At 35.5% G+C, this 20,015-nt stretch overlaps 1 protein-coding gene across 1 annotated transcript in view; it reads left to right on the top strand.

Annotated features, from left to right (window-relative positions):
- The window catches only part of Malrd1 (MAM and LDL receptor class A domain containing 1), a 598,455-nt gene that overhangs the window by 335,552 nt on the left and 242,888 nt on the right, over nucleotides 1-20,015 (top strand). Inside the window, exon 28 of the mRNA XM_074056557.1 lies at nucleotides 206-363. Coding sequence (XP_073912658.1) covers nucleotides 206-363 — 158 coding nt within the window. The remainder of the gene's footprint in view (nucleotides 1-205; nucleotides 364-20,015) is intronic.

Here is a 20,015-nt window from a genome sequence, read left to right as displayed (position 1 = left end):
CATACTGTGGAGCACTGCTAAAAGCACAGACAGTTGGAAATTGTTGTGTCAGTGAGCTAGAGACAATGCTGTTAGATTTATTCTCTGTTTCAAATGAAAATGCCTTTGACAGCTCAGATCATATGAAATGTAAGTAAGATGGAAAAGCTAAACTAATCTCCTCAGTGTAATTTCGGTCCTATCTGAATCCCATTCTTGTTCCTAGGATACTTCATGTATCTGGAGTCTACTCCAGTGGGCCTTCAAGGTGACAAAGCACACTTCAAGAGCGCCACGTGGCAAGAGTCCAGTGCCGCCTGCACCATGAGCTTCTGGTATTTCATATCTGCAAAAGCCACAGGGTCCATTCATGTTCTCATTAAGGTAGGATCTTGGCTCAAGGTGTCTTTGAGCTTTGTGAGGACAGAGCCTAGATCTTTTGACTTGGCTAGAGGAAGGAAGCCTTATTTCTTCCCACAGGGAGGCTCTGTGGCCAAATGCTCTATGGGTTTCTAAACTTAGGCATGGAACCAGGTTGAAGTTGAATGTCTTGCTTTGTGATTATGTCTAATTCTTTATAGTTAAGTTGTTTCCTATCTTTTAAAATAATAGAAATAGATTACTTGTACATTTGAATGGAGAGCAACTATCCATTTTTCTCCTATAGGAGAATTCATTTAGGATACTAATAATAGACATTTTGACTCTAAGCACACCTCACACAGGACTGAACTGCTTAGGAGAATGATCAAGGTGCGATTACATTGAACTGCTTATTAACTGTGACACACTAATGCATTTTTCTTACCAAGGATTAATTAGATGTTTCCATCAGAGCTTTAATTTAGTATAACAAAGTGGCAGTGTTTGGGGAACAAAATAACACAGTAAATATTAATATTAATGAGAACTGGTTCAAATACCTTTACTCTTTAGCAATTTAAAGCAGCAACATAAAAGGAGGGGCGTGTGTGTGTGTGTGTGTGTGTGTGTTAATTTTAAGAATCTAGTTAGAATTCCAAGAAAGCTTGTTTTAAAAGATGCTGTGGCAGCTACTGCTGTTTTATCACACATGAGCTTCGCTGAAGAATCCCAGCACTGATGGATAATACCTGACATGAATGCCAAGGAGCTGATATATCTGAATAGCTCACGGCTGTATAGTTCATGTTTTATTGGAAATCTGAATCAACTTTATAACTTAGTACTCTTCTATAATGATGCAGAAAAATCAGCCCAGTAAGATTCAGGCAGAAAATAACCACAGTGATTTATTTTTATGTTTATGGATGGAAACTTATAGAAAATGAAGTTGAAGGTTCTCACAGGAGTATTTACCTAGTAGTCTTTCAAATGTGATACTTGACTCTATGGTGTGTACCATGTGAGGGATTGGGATTTGCTCTGTGGGATTTGCTTTTGTTATTTGGCTTCACTGACACTTACATTTCAACTCTCTTACATTATAGGAACAAAATTTATATTGTAATAAAACATAAAGTTAAAATGTTTCAAGATAATCATCTTTTTTTTTCAAGACATTCCTATGGAAATTTAACAGCATTTTTAAAGACCTGTCTTCTTACTATACAAAACCAAAAACAAAAAATAGAAACATTTTTATTTAAAAACTATGTGTTTATTCTTAGAGCTGAGAGTGTAGCTCAGGAATAGAAAGCTTGTCTATCATGCATCAGGCTCTAGTTTTGATCTTCATCACTGCAAATAAACGAATACATAAATACAAAGTATATCCTACGTCAAGAGGATGGTGAAGAAGAGAATTCTTTCATAATATGTATTAAGTTTATATTCATGAATTTCTGGGCAATTGTTTCATTATTACAAAGCACTTCTTAGGCTTTTCTCCACATGAAACCATGCTTGATTTTGCCTTGCTTGTGAGTTTGCAAGCATCCAAGCCAGATGGCAAACCTAACAGAGGAGGGGATTCTGCCTTTCCTTTTTTTACTCCTTATCTTTTAAAAATGTTCCCGGTTTTTGTGCACATCTCTTCTGGCTCAATCTCCCCTGCTGATGCTCAGGAAGGTCCCCTTCTGTGTTTCCCCCACACGAAGTTCAACACAATCTGGAATATTTAGCCTTTGAAAAACCTTCCTTGACAGCTTTTGCCTTCCACGATGATTCTTCTTCAGAGTGTCCTTCACAGCTCTGAAATGATTCCTGCTAATGGACTATTTATTTACTTATTGGTTTTTGTAGTTGTTGATATTTATTCTATTTCAGCAAAGATATTGTAAACTCTTGCGAGCAAAGCAAGAAGTTTTGGTTTTCAAATGTCCCTTTCTGATCTTCAGAGAAAGGGATTCTGGATCAAGCAAAAAGGAAAGGGTGCATTCTCAGGGGATGTTGTTAAGGGAGGAATGGCTGTGATGCAGTACATATGGGATACTAATATCCTAAATTACAGTTAGTTACAACTAACAATTACAAGTAATGTCCTAAATTAAATTACAATTCTGAGCCGAAGAAATGGTAATCTAAATCTTAAATATAGCCATACACTCAGACAGAAAGCCATGCAATCATTCAGCAATAATAGTACAATATTTATATGTGCTAGTAGTGAATACAGATTACAGCAACAATGACACATATTAGTAGTTACCATTTGTTGAATATCAACACCTGTATTGTTTCATGCACTCCTGACACAACCATCTGAGTTAAACAGGGTTAGTCTCATTTTACTAAAAAGGTAAATGAATCTTACCCAACTACCCTGTGGTTCATTAGTGATATAATGGGAATTGGAATCTCACTATGGTTACATTCAAAACTCATGATTTCACTCCCCCAACATCACACCCAAGAGCTCCACACTGACTTTAATAATGAAATGGAATTTGTATTTAACTGAAGTCTATATTTAGTGCATGGAAAACCACTCTTGGAATGGAGATCTGTGATTCTTAAGCTTCTTATTCAATAAAATTCTAACAAAGCAAGTCTATTGTCTTATAGAACATACAGTAAAAAGCATTACCATTTTATATATTGAATATTTTGTATTTTTTATTTCTTGCTATCAGTCACATGAATGTTACTTTTTGTGAAAGAGTTACAATTGAACAATGAGATATTAGTTTATTACATCAAGGTAATAGGTGACTAACAAGGTGATGAAAAAAATAGTTTATTGATAACTAGGTTTGGTGGCTTATGCCTATAATCACAGCTACTTAGGAAGTGGAGCTAGGAAGATCATTTTTGAGCACCACCTAGGCAAAAGAGTTAGTAACACCCTATCTAAAAGAGCAAGCCAGATAGGTTGGGAGCATACCTGCAATCCCAGCTACATGGGAGTAAAGGGTAGGCAGGAAGATCACAACCTGAGGCTGGCTCATTCAAAAAGCATGAGTCTTCTTCTGAAAAATAACAAAGCAAAAAGGGATGAAGGACAAGAGTTATAATGCTTGCCTGGCAAGCTTGAGGCCCTGAGTTCAAAGCCCTAGTACTGTCAAATAAAATAGTTTTTTGAGAGACTGACATTATTTTTTCTTTCCTTTGCTTTTGCTTTAGTTATAAATGGAAGAAATCTTTAAAACAAGGTTGTTAAACATTTTTAAGGGTGACAAGAATTTTTAAAGGTAGAGTTAGTTTTAATGGTGTCAGAGTTGACTACAGAGAAGTGGTGACTCCATGAGAGGCAGTGACAAGCTCTGTTATCCCCTGCCTTCATTTGATGGGTGAGTGGAGTAAGGCCCATAAGAACGAAGTAGCAAGCTGAAGGTCAAAAGGGCATGAGCTATGATGTCAACTCAGGAATTCTGAAATTAGGATTCACAAACTGTGTCATCAGCTTGGCATCTTTCAATGGAGAATGTTTATTAATAATCTAAAGTAAGTAGACTGCCTTTTTCTAAATTTTCTAATAATTCATTTTTAAAATAGTATACTCATTTTCTACAACTTTTCTTTCTTTTATATACCTTTTAGCTCATTTACATTCAGTATTAAGTTTCTCATTAAACTTAAATGAATTGCTTTTCAGACTATCAAAGGTTTAAAATAAAAATTCAAACAATATTCAGGAATAGAGTAAGGATTCTGTGACATAAAAGTGAACTTCATTAAAAACTGTATTTTATTTATTTTTCTACCTACATATTTTCAGGTGGGTTTAATTAAGGATAAGTAACATGTTCATGTGAATACGCTAAAAAGAATTTTGGAGGAATTTTTAATTTGCTTTTTGTGTTTCACAATGCATTTTTATAATCTATCTAGCCTCAGCTAGAAACAAAAGACCTTTACATCTTTTCAACTAGCCATTGGAATAAAATGCAAGAACACCTGCTATCTGAAGAGCATTATCCTCTTTTGGAAATACTCCATCTGTAATAAACTGTTGATATTTTAATCAAGATGACTGCATGCGTTAGGGAATTTAAATATATTTAATTGAAGACATTCAGGACTATCCATTATGTAGTCATGATAGAGCACATAATATATTCAAATCAGAAGAGGAGAAAAATAATGCATTTCAAGAGAGCTCTCCTGATAGAGCAACCTAGCTATGCTGAAAGACCATAATTAAATTAGTTCATTGCTTTATCTTGCTTAGTGGTACAGAGAATTTTAGAGTTAGTGGGTCCTTCAAAATAAATTTAACTTAGGCTCTTCATTTCACAGATGAAGGAAATAAGTATGAAATGCTATACTTCTTGTCTCCGTTCACATTTTTTAAAAAATCAGGATATGGATTCAGTTTTTCTGACTTCTAATTTAGTATTCTTTTACTTGAATTTCTGGAAAATCTATCTAATGATTTCCAATTCAAGGTGGAAATACACTCAGTCCTGCATAACAGTGGGATACATCAACCATGGATAAAAAACATTCAAAAAGAAATTGCATCTAAATATGTACAGACATTTTTGTCATTATTCCCTAGACAATACAGTATAAAAACCATTTACAGGAAATTTATACTATATTGGATATTTTAAGAACTCTAGAGATTATTTAAATTATATGGAGGATGTATGTAGGTTATATGCAAATGCCTTGCCAATTTGTGTAAGATACTTGAGCACCTATGAATTTGGTATCCTTCAAGGTCCTGGAACCAATATCCCACTGATACCGAGGGATGACTGTAGAGATCTTTAATAGGCTGTAGACAATGTCAAGTTATCAAGAAAAAAGCCAGCATCATTTGCTGATTTAGAAGACTTTGGTCTTTCTGGATTTATCCTAATTTTTTATCTAGTAAACAATGAGCATTCGTTGGACACAGTTTCAAGTGAGCTAAAGGTAAATACTCTTCATGCCTCATAATCCCAAACTACTCCTTGTAGGAACATAATCTCACCACCACCCTAAACTGAGAAGATGTACAACTAACTACTGCATTTGTTTTAGTTTTATAATCTGCATATGAGAGCGAAAATGCAATTTTTGTCCTTCTAAGCTTGGTTAACTTCATTCAAGATGATGTTCTCCAGTTCTATCCATTTACTTGTGAATGACAAAATTTCATTCTTCTTTGTGGCTGAGTAAAATTCCATTGTGTATAAATATTACACTTTCTTAATCCATTTTTTGGTAGTGGGGCATCTTGGCTATTTCCATAGGTTGGCTATTGTGAATAGTGGTGTAATAAACATGAGTGTCCAGGTGCCTTTGTAATAACTTAAGTTGCATTCTTTCAGGTATATCCCTAGGAGTGGTATTGCTGGATCATATGGCAGATATATGTTTAGTTTATTAAGAAACCTCCATATTGTTTTCCATAGTGGTTGTACTAGCTTGCATTCCCACCAGCAGTGTGTGAGGGTTCTTTTTTTCCCCTCACATTGTCGCCAACATTTGTTGTTGGTGGTGTTCTTGATGCTAGCTATTCTAACAGGAGTGAGGTGGAATCTAGTGTGGTTGATTTGCATTTCCTTTATGGCCAGGGATGGTGAGCATTTTTTCATGTTTTTTTAGCCATTTGGACTTCTTCCTTTGAAAAAGTTCTGTTTAGTTCAGTTGCCCATTTCTTTATTGGTTCATTAATTTTGAGGGACTTTAGTTTTTTGAGCTTCTTGTGTATTCTGGTTATCAGTCCTTTTTCTGATGTATAGCTAGCAGATATTTTCTCTTACTCTATAGATGGTCTCTTCAGTTTAGAGACCATTTGTTTTGTTGTGAAGAAGCTTTTTAATTTCATGTAGTTCCATTTGTCCATTCTTTCTCTTAGTTGCTGGGCTGCTGGAGTTCTACTGAGGAAGTCCTTGCCTACACCTGTTGTTTCCAGGGTATTCCCTGCTCTTTTGAGTACTAACTGCAAGGTTTCAAGTCTTATATTAAGGTCCTTAATCCACTCTGAGTTGAGACCAGTACAGGGTAACAGGCATGGATCTAGTTTCAGTTTTCTGAAGGCAGATAACTACTGTTCCCAGCAACATTTGTTGAAGAGGCTGTTGTTTCTCCATGTATGTTTTTGGCACCTTTATAAAAAAATAAGGTGGGTCCTCTATTCTGTTCCACTTGCCTTCATATCTGTTTTTGTGCCAGTACCATGCTGTTTTTATTGCTGTATCTCTGTAGTGTAGTCTGAGGTCAGGTATTGTTATACCACCAGCATTGCTCTTTTTGCTCACTGTTGCCTTGGCTATTTGTGGTCTTTTGTGTTTCCAAATAACTTTATGGTAGATTTTTCAACCTCTGTGATGAATGTTATTGGGATTTTGATGGGGATTGCATTGAACATGTAGATTGCTTTTGGTAGTATAGCCATTTTTACTATGTTGATTCTGCTGATCCATGAACATGGGAGATCTTTCCATCTTCTGTTGTCTTCTTCAATCTCTTTCTTCAGTGGTTTGTAGTTTCCTTGTAGAGGTCATTTACATCCTTTGCTAAGTTTATTCCTAGGTATTTGATTTTTTTTGAGGCTACTGTAAATGGAATTGTTTTCCTATATTCAGAATTGTTTCTTTATCATAACAATTCAACCCATGTAGTTTTGACTATAGGGTACTATGAACTTAATCAAATTGATAGAGAAAAGTTGGTGTTTGCATCCTAAGCTAAATCTAGGCTTGATATCAATATACACATAGTATAAATTAGTTGCAATGAGATCACAAAGTCCTGGTTTATATAAAATAAAATTATCTTGGGGAACATAGCAATGTTTGCCTTAGGCAAACATTAGGTGACATTTTTCTTTCCAATTCTTGTCCCATGTCCTTCACTTTGCTCAGTACCTCTAATTACTACCATGTAGGTCTCTGAAACAGCCAGTGTCACAGAAGTGTGTTCTCAAGATGTGATTTCTGCTATGTGCTAACACTTCACTTTAATTCATCCCAAAAGGTTTTACTTCACAAGAAAATCATGGTTAGTGCTTAGGGATCATATCGTCATGATTGTTGCCACTGATTTTCTTCTTTCCCTCTCCACTGGGAACACTACTCTTGTGACCAGCACACGTTTATTCACCAATTCATTTTATCCATACAATATTCTAAGTCTTTTGCCAATACTAATTTAATCTTCAAAATAAACTTGCAAAGGAGAAAATTTTTCCCTAATTTTACAAACCATGAAATTGAAACCAAGGTTCCATCAATTGACAGTTGTATAATCAGAATTTTATTTATTTTTATTATCATATTATTGTTGTACTGGAGGTACACTGTGACATTTACAAAAGGTATTATTAGATATCATAGTTAAAATCACCCCTTCCATCATTCTCTTTTATCCTCCCTCTTCCCCCCATTCCTGGAAAAGTTTCAAGCCAATTCTAACTCCAATATCCATGATATTCACCACTGCACTGAATTTCCACCATTAGAAACATCCCAGTCCCTAGCAGGGCACAGATATCCCTGTTCATCAAAGTTTTTCAGGGGTTCTGAAATAGTACAAATTAGACATTTCCATCCACAAGTCTTCTTCACACGTGTGAGAGGAGAGGTGGGTACTTTGTATTCATTGACTTCAGTAGTTTTGTTTGTTTTTAAGTTAATTTTAATTGACAGATAATAATTACATTTATTTATTGGATACACTGTGATATTTTAGTACATGTGCACATACTGTGATGAGCAACTCAGGAAATTTGGGTTATCCATCATCTAAAAAGTTTATCATTTCTTTGTGAGGAGAGTATTCATTTGTTTTCTGACTTTTCATGTAGTAACAAGACTCTAAATCACTCTTTATCATATCTAATATAATAAAAAATGTTAAAGTCATATTAAATAGCTGCATGTTAATGTTGATAACAAGAGTGAATTAAGAACAAACTAACTTAGTACCAATTATTGATTTATTTTTAGAAATTTATCTCTAAAATTGGTTTGTGACTTTATTAGTACCATAATAACATCTAATGGGAGATGAAGTAACTACCATTATTGCAGAGAAATGAGCTTAAATGATGTTTCTGAGATAGTCACAATACCATAATATTGAAGTATTTGTAATGAACTATTACTGAGACAGTCACAAGTACTACTCATACCTATGCTTTCTTACTTGAATTTACAGATTTAAAAAAGGAGCAAATTTTAGTTGAAGTTAGTAAAAATGAAGATATATTTCTCTCATCCATGTTTATAACTTCTTAAAATATAATAGTCTCTATATAGTGAGCCTGGAGAATTTTTAATTTTGCAAAGATATCTATATTAATGTTCAGAGTTTACCTATATTTATAAGTAGTTTCCAGGGCTCAAGAAGAAGAAAGGAAGAGAAGTGAAAGGTCAATGGATACAAAAATCGCATGTAAACAGTAGAAGTAAGTTAAGTTCTAATGCTGTACTACACAGTGGAGTCACTATAGTTAGCAATGTTGTGCTGTATATTTCAAAATAACTAGAATAAAGGAATCTAAATGTTCTCACCCACGGCAGTGATCAATTTTGGAGGTGGTAAGTGTGCTAAATACCTTGATTTTTCTGTGATGTAATATATGATAAAAACATCACATTGCTCTATATTATATATGCAATATCTTGTGTCAATTAAAAATAAAATAACAACAACAAACCTATGAGGCTTCTCTGAGTAAGAGTTGTTTTTTGCATGAAAAAGCAACTCAGCTCCCAAAAAGTGAAACACATAAAGCCAGTAAAGATAACATGCATCCAAGCCAAGGGTAGAGCAGACAGCATATGTAGACTGAAGCACTGCCACAGCAAAGAGCCATTTCAGATGACCACACAGCAGGCCTGCAGCCAAGTGGAGTCAGCAACTTCCAAACTGCTGCTAGTGGATTAATATACTGAAAGATTTGTCACCCGAGATTAGGAATGACTCTTCACATGTCATAGCAGTCATAGCCATTGATTTTTTATCTATTATAACATCCAAGGTAAGAGAAGAAGAGTAATATTGTAGCTTACCTGGCTTAAGATATAATTTACCAGAGCTTTCCCCTGGTTACTGCTCATTCATTCACAGAAAATACATAGGTGAACTGTCATATACAGAACTGCTCTGTGTACTGCTCTGAGAAACAGTTAATTCCAATTTTGATTCTTTACTGTTAATATTTGTATTTTGAATATGTAAAAAATTATCATAATAGAACATTCCTTTCTTCTTTTTCCAGTTTTGTGGAACATCACCTGAAAATTATAATCCTTTTTAGCACATGACAGTAGCTGTGAAATTTGTGTGTTCTCAATTAAATTTTAATGCCTACTTTATTCATTTTCTATGGAGTTTGGAACACATTCTTCAACCAAAATAGATTAGATTTTCTGATCATTGAGCTGGTTATTGTAACCAGTTCACATCCCTGACTTAGATGTTGTTACAATACTGGCAATGTGTTTTTACCAAATATAGGTCATAGAATTGGAGTAGGAAGAAAAACCCTATGATTCATCTTGATATGTATTACCAAAATAAGCAATTTAAATAGCAAATACATTGTAATCTTATCATTCTAAGGGATGAATAAACAAAATTATGCTATTTGTACTCCTGGAAGATTTTTTAATAGTGAAATTTATTGTAAAATTTAGTAGAAACAGAATACATATTCAATAGACCGAGAGCAGGTAGTCTCCTGAGTGAAATGAAAATGACTCTTAGAAGAGTTCTAATTAGAACAACTGTTTAAAACCTATTTGTTAACAATGAAGATATTCAGACATAAATTTACATTTCCTAGAGGAATATATCTCTCCACATCTTCTGAAGTATCAGGGATATTTTCTAATAATCTATGAATTAGACCAATAAGGCTTTTGGTAAGGGCTGTTGTCCTTCCCCACTCTAGAGTATGTGAAAGATATAAGTGAAGAAAACCTGGGAAGCTTGGGATATACTAGCTCTAATTTAGACTTGGCTCTTTAAACTATTGTTTTAATTTAACTTCCTTCTCTAAGTACTGAGTTTCTAGTTCAATCCCAACTTTTCCACCTTTGCTCTTTCTACTCAGACATTCAAACATGTACATAGTGACTTCTGCTCTTATCAAGAAATTTGTGAGTTTAGGGTGGACTGACATGTTTGCAAAAAAACCCCAAAAAACAAAACAAAACAAAAAACAAACAAAAAATCAGACATATGGCACCGAGCCTTTCTGTCAGAAACTATAGGAGCTCTGCTGTTAGAACTTGAATGTTCTTCAGTACTTAATGGTCTTCTTTCTGAAGCTGTCCTCTTTCTGAAAAGGTCATTTATCACTTCCTATGATGTATTCCTGGTCCTGGAACCTCTCTGAGTTTCACACTGCTCAATAAAGTGGCCATGTGTTCCTACGCTATTGAATTTTTTTCTCCAGGCCTTACTACACTGCCTGTGTAGACTATGCTGAAAATTCTATTCTTCAATAAGCTTTCAAGACACAAAGATGGTACTTGCCTGGTTCACTGTCCTATCTCTGGAATACAGTAGAGACTAGATGCATTTTTAAATCAGTGAAAGAATTAATGTACAGGCACGAAATCACAATTATATAGACAAACTAATATTCTAGGAATGCAAAAACTATTAAAATATTTATGGGACTTAAAGTATTTAGAAAAATGAGAAAAAGTTAAACTGAATCTTGAAAGACAAGATGAATGTGGATAAAGAAGGAAGGGTATTTTAAATAAAACATGTAGAGAAGTCTATGATGAATTCAGTGAACCTAAATTTACCAGCTATCATCTTATAAGGAAGGAAACAGTGCTGATAGTAATGACAAAGCAAGCATTTATTTACTCTTAACATGTTACCTCACACATTTGTATACATGATGTCCTGAATCTGTTTCTGTTATTTAACAAAGTATTGCTAAGTTTTATCATTTTTTGTAGTAGTTACTTGTTCCTGACATAACTTTTCTTTAACTTTCATTTGACTTTATAGCTATATTTATTCAATAACTTTTTCTTAATTTGGTGGGACTGGGATTTGATTTCAGGGCTTCTGCTCTACCTCTTGAGTCACAACTCAAATCAGTCAACAGTCAACAAGTCAGTCAATGGCAGTCAATAAGCATACAACTGGCCACCTTCTGTGACCAGTGCACAATTGGTCAAAAGATGGCCCCCCAAAACAAACCCATCTATTTGTGAACATTGTGTAACACTTGTTTTGTGCATATTTTATGTGATGTTCAAGAACTTCATGGCACTCAAAAAACCAAAGCCTTGATTTTTTCTTTCATGTATATATTGAATATAGACCCAATACAAATACAAGCAATATTATGAAAAATAAATTACACTAAGGGAAGGTCACATACAAGAGAGGGAGGATAAAAGAAGCAAACTAAGAAGGTGAATATGGTTGACATACTTCTTATATAAGAATTAGTATAGAATGTTTAAATGTGTTGAAATCACCATAAGAAGGGGACTAAGGTAGAAAGGAGAAAAATAGAGAAAATGAACCAATTGTGGTTATAATATACATATGCATGGAAATTTCACAATGGAACACCCTGTATAGCTATCTTAAACAAATAAAAATGCCATTTTTTCTACAAAAACAGAGAACAGGAAGGCAAAACAAGTCCTGTCTGGGGCAGGTGGCAGGACACTAGTGGAAGGAAGGAGAATATAAGGAAAGGGGGTTGGAGGGTAAATATAGTAGAAGTATTGTGCACACATGTAAGTAATTGGAAAAATGAGACCTGCTGAAACTATTCCTAGAGTGTGGGGAGGGAGAATAAAGAAGAATGATGGAGGGGGTGAATTCAATTAGGATAAATTATAAGACATTTTGTAATTGTCACAATGTATTCCCAGTACAACAATAATAAAATTTAAATATAAAGAGTCATGTATGTGAGATAATTTCACACACAATAAAAATAAAGGTATAATAAAAAAAAGAACTCCACAATGCTGCTTATATGATATCCAAAATAACCCAACAAGATATACGCATGTATGTAAATGCAAAAATGATACCTGTTGACACTGTTCCAAGAATCAGGAAAGGGGGTAAATTCAAGTATGATATATTTGATACATTGTAAGAACTTTTGCAAATACTCCAATGTACACCCAACCAGCACAACAAAAAAAATTTTAAAAATCACATAGACAGTAAGAAAAACATTAAAATAAAATAAAATAATAGTAAAATTCTAAAAAAAGATAAGATTTTGGGAGTTATCATTGAGCTTGGAAAGGCCACAAACCATTGTGGTATCTTAGAATTTTTCTCCCTTAAGAACCAGTTTTGATGAAGGATTCCAAGATGGTGACTAGAGGAGGAAGCAGAAAGCATGCTTCCTAAAGTAAAATCTTGGAGAGACCGTGGAGAACACCTTGCAAGAAAAACCACCAAGAAGACGTAAAACTTTGACATCTCCACAACCCCAGCCTGCACATAGCATCTCCACTCCACAGTAAATGGAGAAACCAGGAGGGCTCCACACTGCCAGACACCACTTCCTAACCTGCTTGGGAGAAGCAGACCACCGGGTGAGCTAAGCGGCATATGGTACTCCCACAGACAAACATGTGCCAGATCAGCATAGCCCCCTGGACAGACTGACTCCCACCCAGGGAAAACAGAGAAAAAACAAACTGAATAATAAACAAGCAGATGGAAAAACAAAAAAAGACACATAGCAAAGAGGGTAGGGCACCCTGAGAGCCGAGGGGGGAAGGGGCAATCCCTCAAGGAACTGTAAATAAACAAGCGGGGCAGAGAAAGCCCAGCAACCAGGAGCAAGAAAACTTGTAAAAGTGGCGGTGGGAGGAAAACTCCACAGGAGAGGGGGGAAGGGACACTTCCCACGTGAACTGTAAATAAACACACGGGCCAGAGAAAGAGAGTGCAATGTCACCTCCCTCAGTGTGCTTGGAAAGGGGAAAGCTTGTAACAGCGGCTTGTGCACAGGAGAACTCTGAGTAAGCAAAGCCTGCTGGGCCAGGTGAGTGTTAAGCTCACTCCTGAGATCTGCATAAATAAAACCTCCAGCAACAGCAGGCTGACAGCATCAGACAGGCAAGCCACAACTGCAGATACCATTCACAGAACTGTCTCCAGACTCTTTTTTTTTTCCTCTTCCTATAATGAGACAACAACCTAACTACACCTGCATGCTGAAAAAACATACTGAAACTGTATTGCATCTGAACTTGGGACACTTTGTTGTGTTTTGGGGTTTTTTTTTGGCTTCTTTGTTTTTTTTTCCTTTTGATGAGACAACAGAACTACTTCTGAGACACCATCTCCAGGATTGGAGGCAGAGGGACTAACACCAAAATTATTAAGACTGAAATTTTATTGCATTTGAACTTGGAGATTTTTTTTAAATTATTTTATTTTATTTATTTTTTTTTATCCTCTCTCTGTCTTTCTAATGCCTGCTTAGCTTACTTTGATTAGTACACTATCTCTCTCTGTTTATATCTTTGACACCGTTTTTTTGTTTTGTTTTGTTTTTTACTTGTTTATTTATTTTTCCCTTTTTCTTTTCCTTCTTTGCTTTCCCTCTCCTCTCACCCTTCCATTCAAAATATCACCATTGTTATTATTACAAGCTAGAAAATACTTAATTGCACACAATACAGGGACAATAAAAATATCAAGGACAATGATGAGAAGACAGAAAAAACAGGGAAACCAGTTTCCCCACAGCAAAAGTTAGTACAGGAACCAAAGGGAAATGAAGAAAACAGATACTCAGATCCAGACTCCAACAAAATGAAGATAAACTATGCCAGAGAACCCAATGAAGCCCCCAAGAACACTCTGAAAGATGAAATCCTCCAAGTAATCAATGAGAATTTTATAGAGATGATACTGGATATGGTCAACCAAAATGTACAGGAGACACTCAAGAAATTCCAAGACAACAAAAATAGAGAATTTGAGAAAGCACAAGAAGAAATAAAAGAAACCATAGAAGCACTGTATAAACACCAAAGTGAAACAAAGAACACGATTAATAAAGAGATAAATGAACTCAGGACAAAAATAGACAACATTAAAGTGGAAACCACCCAGGATATGGAAAACCTAAGAAAAAAGAATGAAACAGAAATGCAAAACTAAATGGAAGGCCAATCCAGCAGAATAGAACAAGCAGAAGACAGAATCTCAGAACTCAAAGATGAAATGGTAATTAAAGAAAAAACCAAAGAATATTAGTTAAACAACTCAAGACCTGTGAAAAGAAAATGCAAGAACTCACTGACTCCATCAAAAGACCAAACCTGAGAATCATGGGCATATAAGAAGGAGAAGAGGTGCAAGCAAAGGAAATGACTAATATATTCAACAAAAAATTACAGAAAATTTCCCAAATCTAGAAAAATCTATGCCCATACAGATGCAAGAGACCTCCAGAACACCAAACAGACCAGACCAAAACAGAACTGCCCCATGGGATATTATCATTAAAACAACAAAAACAGAGACTCGAGAAAGACTATTGAAGGCTGTAAGAGAGAAAAAACAAATAACATACAAAGGTAAACCCATCAAAATCACAGCAGACTTCTCAACAGAAACATTAAAAGCAAGAAGAGCTTGGGGTGAGATCTTCTGGGCACTGAATGAAAATAACTTCAACCCTAGGGTACTCTACCCAGCAAAACTATCATTCAAAATAGATGGATCAATAAAAGTTTTCCATGATAAGCAGAAACTAAAACAATATCTAACCACAAAGTCACCACTACAAAAGATTCTTCAAGGGATTCTGCACACAGAAAGCAAAACCCAACATAACCATGAAAGGGCAGACAGCACCAAACTATAGAAAAAGAAAAAGCAAGAAAGTAGAGTAACCTTGATTTCGGTACACACAATCAAACCTTCAAACAAATAAGACAACTAAATGACAGGAATCACCACATACCTATCAGTACTAACACTTAATGTTAATGGACTTAATTCACCCATCAAAAGGCACCATTTGATGAACTGGATTAAAAAGGAAGACTCAACAATTTGTTGCTTACAGGACACCCACCTCACCGACAGAAATAATCATAGGCTTGGGATTAAAGGCTGGAAGAAGATTTACCAAGCAAGTGGCCCCACAAAACAGGCAGGAGTAGCAATACTTATCTCTGACAAAGTAGACTTCAAATCTACATTGATCAAACGAGATAAAGAAGGGCATTCCATACTAATAAAAGGGGAAATAGACCAAAGGAAATAACAATTATCAACCTATATGCACCCAATTTCATCAAACATACCCTGAAGGACCTAAAAGCATATATTAACTCCAACACAGTTGTTGTGGGAAACTTTAACACCCCATTATCATCAATATATAGGTCATCCAAACAAAAAACTAATAAAGAAATCCTTGAACTAAAATATACCATAGATCAAATGGACCACAGAACATTTCATCCAACTTCTACACAATGTACATTCTTCTCAGCAGCCCATGGAACCTTCTCCAAAATAGACACAAAGCAACCTCAGCAAATATAAGAAAATAGAAATTATACCATGCATTCTGTCTGATCACAGAGCAATAAAACTAGAACTCAACAACAAAAATAAGACAAAAAACATGCAAACAGCTGGAAAATAAATAACTCATTACTTAATGAACAATGGATCATCGATGAAATAAAAGAGGAAATCAAAAAGTTCCTGGAAGTCAACGAAGATGAAAACACAACTTACTGTAATCTATGGGGCACAGCAAAGGCAGTCCTGAGAGGAAAGTTTATAGCCATGAGTGCATATATTAAAAAGACTGAAAGATCTCAAATCAATGACCTAATGGTACATCTCAAACTCCTAAAAAAACAAGAACAAGCAAATCCCAAAACAAATAGAAGGAGAGAAATAATAAAAATAAGAGCTGAAATCACCTGAATAGATCTGTAACACAAAATGAAATTGAAGCAGCAATCAAGAGTCTCCCCAAAAAGAAAAGTCCAGGACCTGATGGAGTCTCTGCTGAATTCTATCAGATCTTTAAAGAAGAACTGATACCAACCCTCCTTAAACTGTTCCACAAAATAGAAAGGGAAGGAAAACTGCCTAACACATTTTATGAAGCCAGTATTACACTTATCCCAAAACCAGGCAAAGACACCTCCAAAAGGGAGAACTATAGGCCAATCTCCTTAATGAACATTGATGCAAAAATCCTCAACAAAATAATGGCAAACCAAATTCAACAACACATCAAAAAGATCTATCACCACGAGAAAGTAGGATTCATCCCAGGAATGCAGGGGTGGTTCAACATACAAAAATCAATAAACGTAGTAAACCACATTAACAGAAGCAAAGACAAAAACCACTTGATCATCTCAATAGATGCAGAAAAAGCCTTTGATAAGATCCAACACCATTTCATGATAAAAGCTCTAAGAAAACTAGGATCAGAAGGAAAGTACCTCAACATCATGAAAGCTATATATGACAAACCTACAGCCAGCATTATACTTAACAGAGAAAAACTGAAACCATTCCCTCTAAAATCAGGAACCAGACAAGGATGCCCACTATCTCCACTCCTATTCAACATAGTACTGGAATTCCTAGCCAGAGCAATTAGGCAAGAAGAAGGAATAAAAGGAATACAAATAGGTAAAGAAACTGTCAAAATATCCCTATTTGCAGACAATAGGATCCTATACCTTAAATACCCAAAAAACTCTACTCAGAAGCTCCTAGACACCATCAATAGCTATAACAAGGTAGCATGATGTAAAATCAACATAGAAAAATCATTAGCATTTCTATACACTAATAATGAACAAACTGAGAAAGAATATATGAAAACAATTCCATTTACAATAGCCTCAAAAAAAATCAAATACCTAGGTGTAAACTTAACAAAGGATGTGAAGGACCTCTACAAGGAAAACCATAAACTTCTGAAGAAAGAGATTGAGGAAGACTATAGAAAGTGGAGAGATCTCCCATGTTCATGGATTGGTAGAATCAACACAGTAAAAATGTCTATACTCCCAAAAGTAATCTACATGTTTAATGCAATTCCCATCAAAATCCCCATGACATTCATCAAAGAGACTGAAAAATCTACCATTAAATTTATATGGAAACACAAGAGGCCATGAATAGCCAAGGCAATGCTCAGTAAAAAGATCAACACTGGAGGTATCACACAACACCCAACTTCAGACTATATTACAAAGTAATAGCAATAAAAACAGCATGGTACTGGCACAAAAACAGACATGAAGACCAGTGGAACAGAATAGAGGACCCAGATATGAAGCCACACAACTATAACCAACTTGTCTTTGACAAAGGCACTAAAAATATACAATAGAGAAAAGACAGCCTCTTCAACAAAAACTGCTGGGAAAACTGGTTAGCAGTCTGCAAAAAACTGAAACTAGATCCATGTTTATCACTCTATACCAGTATTAATTCAAAATGGGTCAAGGACCTTAATATCAGACCCTAAACTCTAAAGTTGGTTCAGGAAAGAGTAGGAAATACTCTGGAATTAGTAGGTATAGGCAAATACTTTCTCAATGGAACCCCAGCAGCTCAGCAACTAAGAGACAGCATAGATAAATGGGACTTCTGCTCAACAAAAGAAATGGTCTCCAAACTGAAGAGACCACCCACAGTGTGGGAGAAAATATTGGCCAGCTACACATCAGAGAAAGAACTAATAACCAGAATGTATAGGGAACTCAAAAAACTAAATTCTCCCAAAATTAATGAACCAATAAAGAAATGGGCACGTGAACTAAACAAAACTTTCTCAAAAGAAGAAATTCAAATGGCCAAAAAACACATGAAAAAATGCTCACCATCCCTAGCAATAAAGGAAATGCAAATTAAAACCACACTAAGATTCTACCTCATCCCTGTTAGAATAGCCATCATTAGCACCACCACTAACAACAGATGTTGGTGAGGATGCGGGGAAAAAGGAACCCTCTTACACTGCTGGTGAGAATGTAAACTAGTACAACCACTCTGGAAAAAAATTTGGAGGCTACTAAAAAAGCTAAACATTGATCTACCATTTGATCCAGCAATATCACTCTTGGGGATATACCCAAAAGACTGTGACACAGGTTACTCCAGAAGCACCTGCACACCCATGTTTTTTGCGGCACTATTCACAATAGCCAAGGTATGGAAACAGCCAAGATGCCCCACAACTGACAAATGAATTAAGAAAATGTGGTATTTATACACAATGGAATTTTATGCAGCCATGAAGAAGAACAAAGTGTTATCATTCACAAGTAAATGGATGGAATTGGAGAACATCATTGTGAGTGAGGTTAGCCTGGCCCAAAAGACCAAAAATCGTATGTTCTCCCTCATTTGCGGACATTAGATCAAGGGCAAACACAACAAGGGAATTGGACTTTGATCACATGATAAAGTGAGAGCACACAAGGGAGGTATGAGGATAAGTAAAATACCCAAAAGACTAGATAGCATTTGTTGCCCTCAATGCAGAGAAACTAAAGCAGATACTTTAAAGCAACTGTGGCCAATAGGAGAAGGGGACCAGGAACTAGAGAAAAGGTTAGTTCAAGAAGAATTAACCTAGAAGGTAACACACATGCACAGGAAATCAATGTGAGTCAACTCCCTGTATAGCTATCCTTATCTCAACTAGCAACAACTCTTGGTCCTTCCTATTATTGCTTATACTCTCTCTTCAACAAAATCAGAGATAAGGGAAAAATAGTTTCTGCCTGGTAGCAAGGGATTAGGGGGGATAAGGAAGGGTGTGGTGGTGGGAGGGAGTAAGGGGTGGAAGGGGGAAGAAATGACCCAATGTATGCACATATGAATAAAATAAACATTAAAAAAACAAAGAAAATAAATAAAAACTGATGAAGCAAAAAAAAAAAAACAACCAATTTTGACCCACTGAAGGCATGTTTTGCCAGGCACTGGTGGTTCACGAGTATAATTCTAGATACTTGAGAGGCAAACATTGGTTGAGGCCAGCCCAGGCAAATAGTCTGTGAAACCCCATCTCCAAAATAACTAGAGGAAAATGTACAGGAGTCATGGCTCAAGCAGTAGAGTACCTGCTTTGTAAGCATGAAGCACTAAGTTCAAACCCCAGTGCTACACACACACATGCACGCACACACACACACAAAAGAATGCATGTTTTACCTGCTGTGTGCTTCTCTTCAAGTCCTATCTGTGATGCTCTAGGAACCCTTTCTCTTGTGAGGAAGATCAGTCTTCATCTTTTCAGAAAATAAACTTTCTATCTTAATGCCATCCAAAACTTAGTATTTCTCTTAAGTTATTTCTCATCAAGCAATTGTGTCATATATATCCTTGCATACTTTTCATATATATGTGTGTATATATATATATATATATACACACACACACACATTGTATATGTATGTAATAAAAGGTGTTATATATATATGTATTTTATATATAATGTATAACAAAAACACATGTTTTATACATATCTTCTTAAAATCCATGTTTTCTGACACTTCGAATGACTCTTTCCTCCCTTTCTCTTTTCACCAACACACACACACACACACACACACACACACACACACCTTGCTATCTCAAACATCTTTCTAAATCCAGCTTAGATAATATCCTTCTGGCACTTGTCACCATCTACTATCTGAAAGGCAAGA

Source organism: Castor canadensis, chromosome 15 (assembly GCF_047511655.1).
Source record: "Castor canadensis chromosome 15, mCasCan1.hap1v2, whole genome shotgun sequence".
NCBI classification, from domain to species: Eukaryota; Metazoa; Chordata; class Mammalia; order Rodentia; family Castoridae; genus Castor; species Castor canadensis.
Note: the sequence above shows the minus strand (reverse complement) of the source record. Positions and strands in the feature narration are given on the sequence as shown.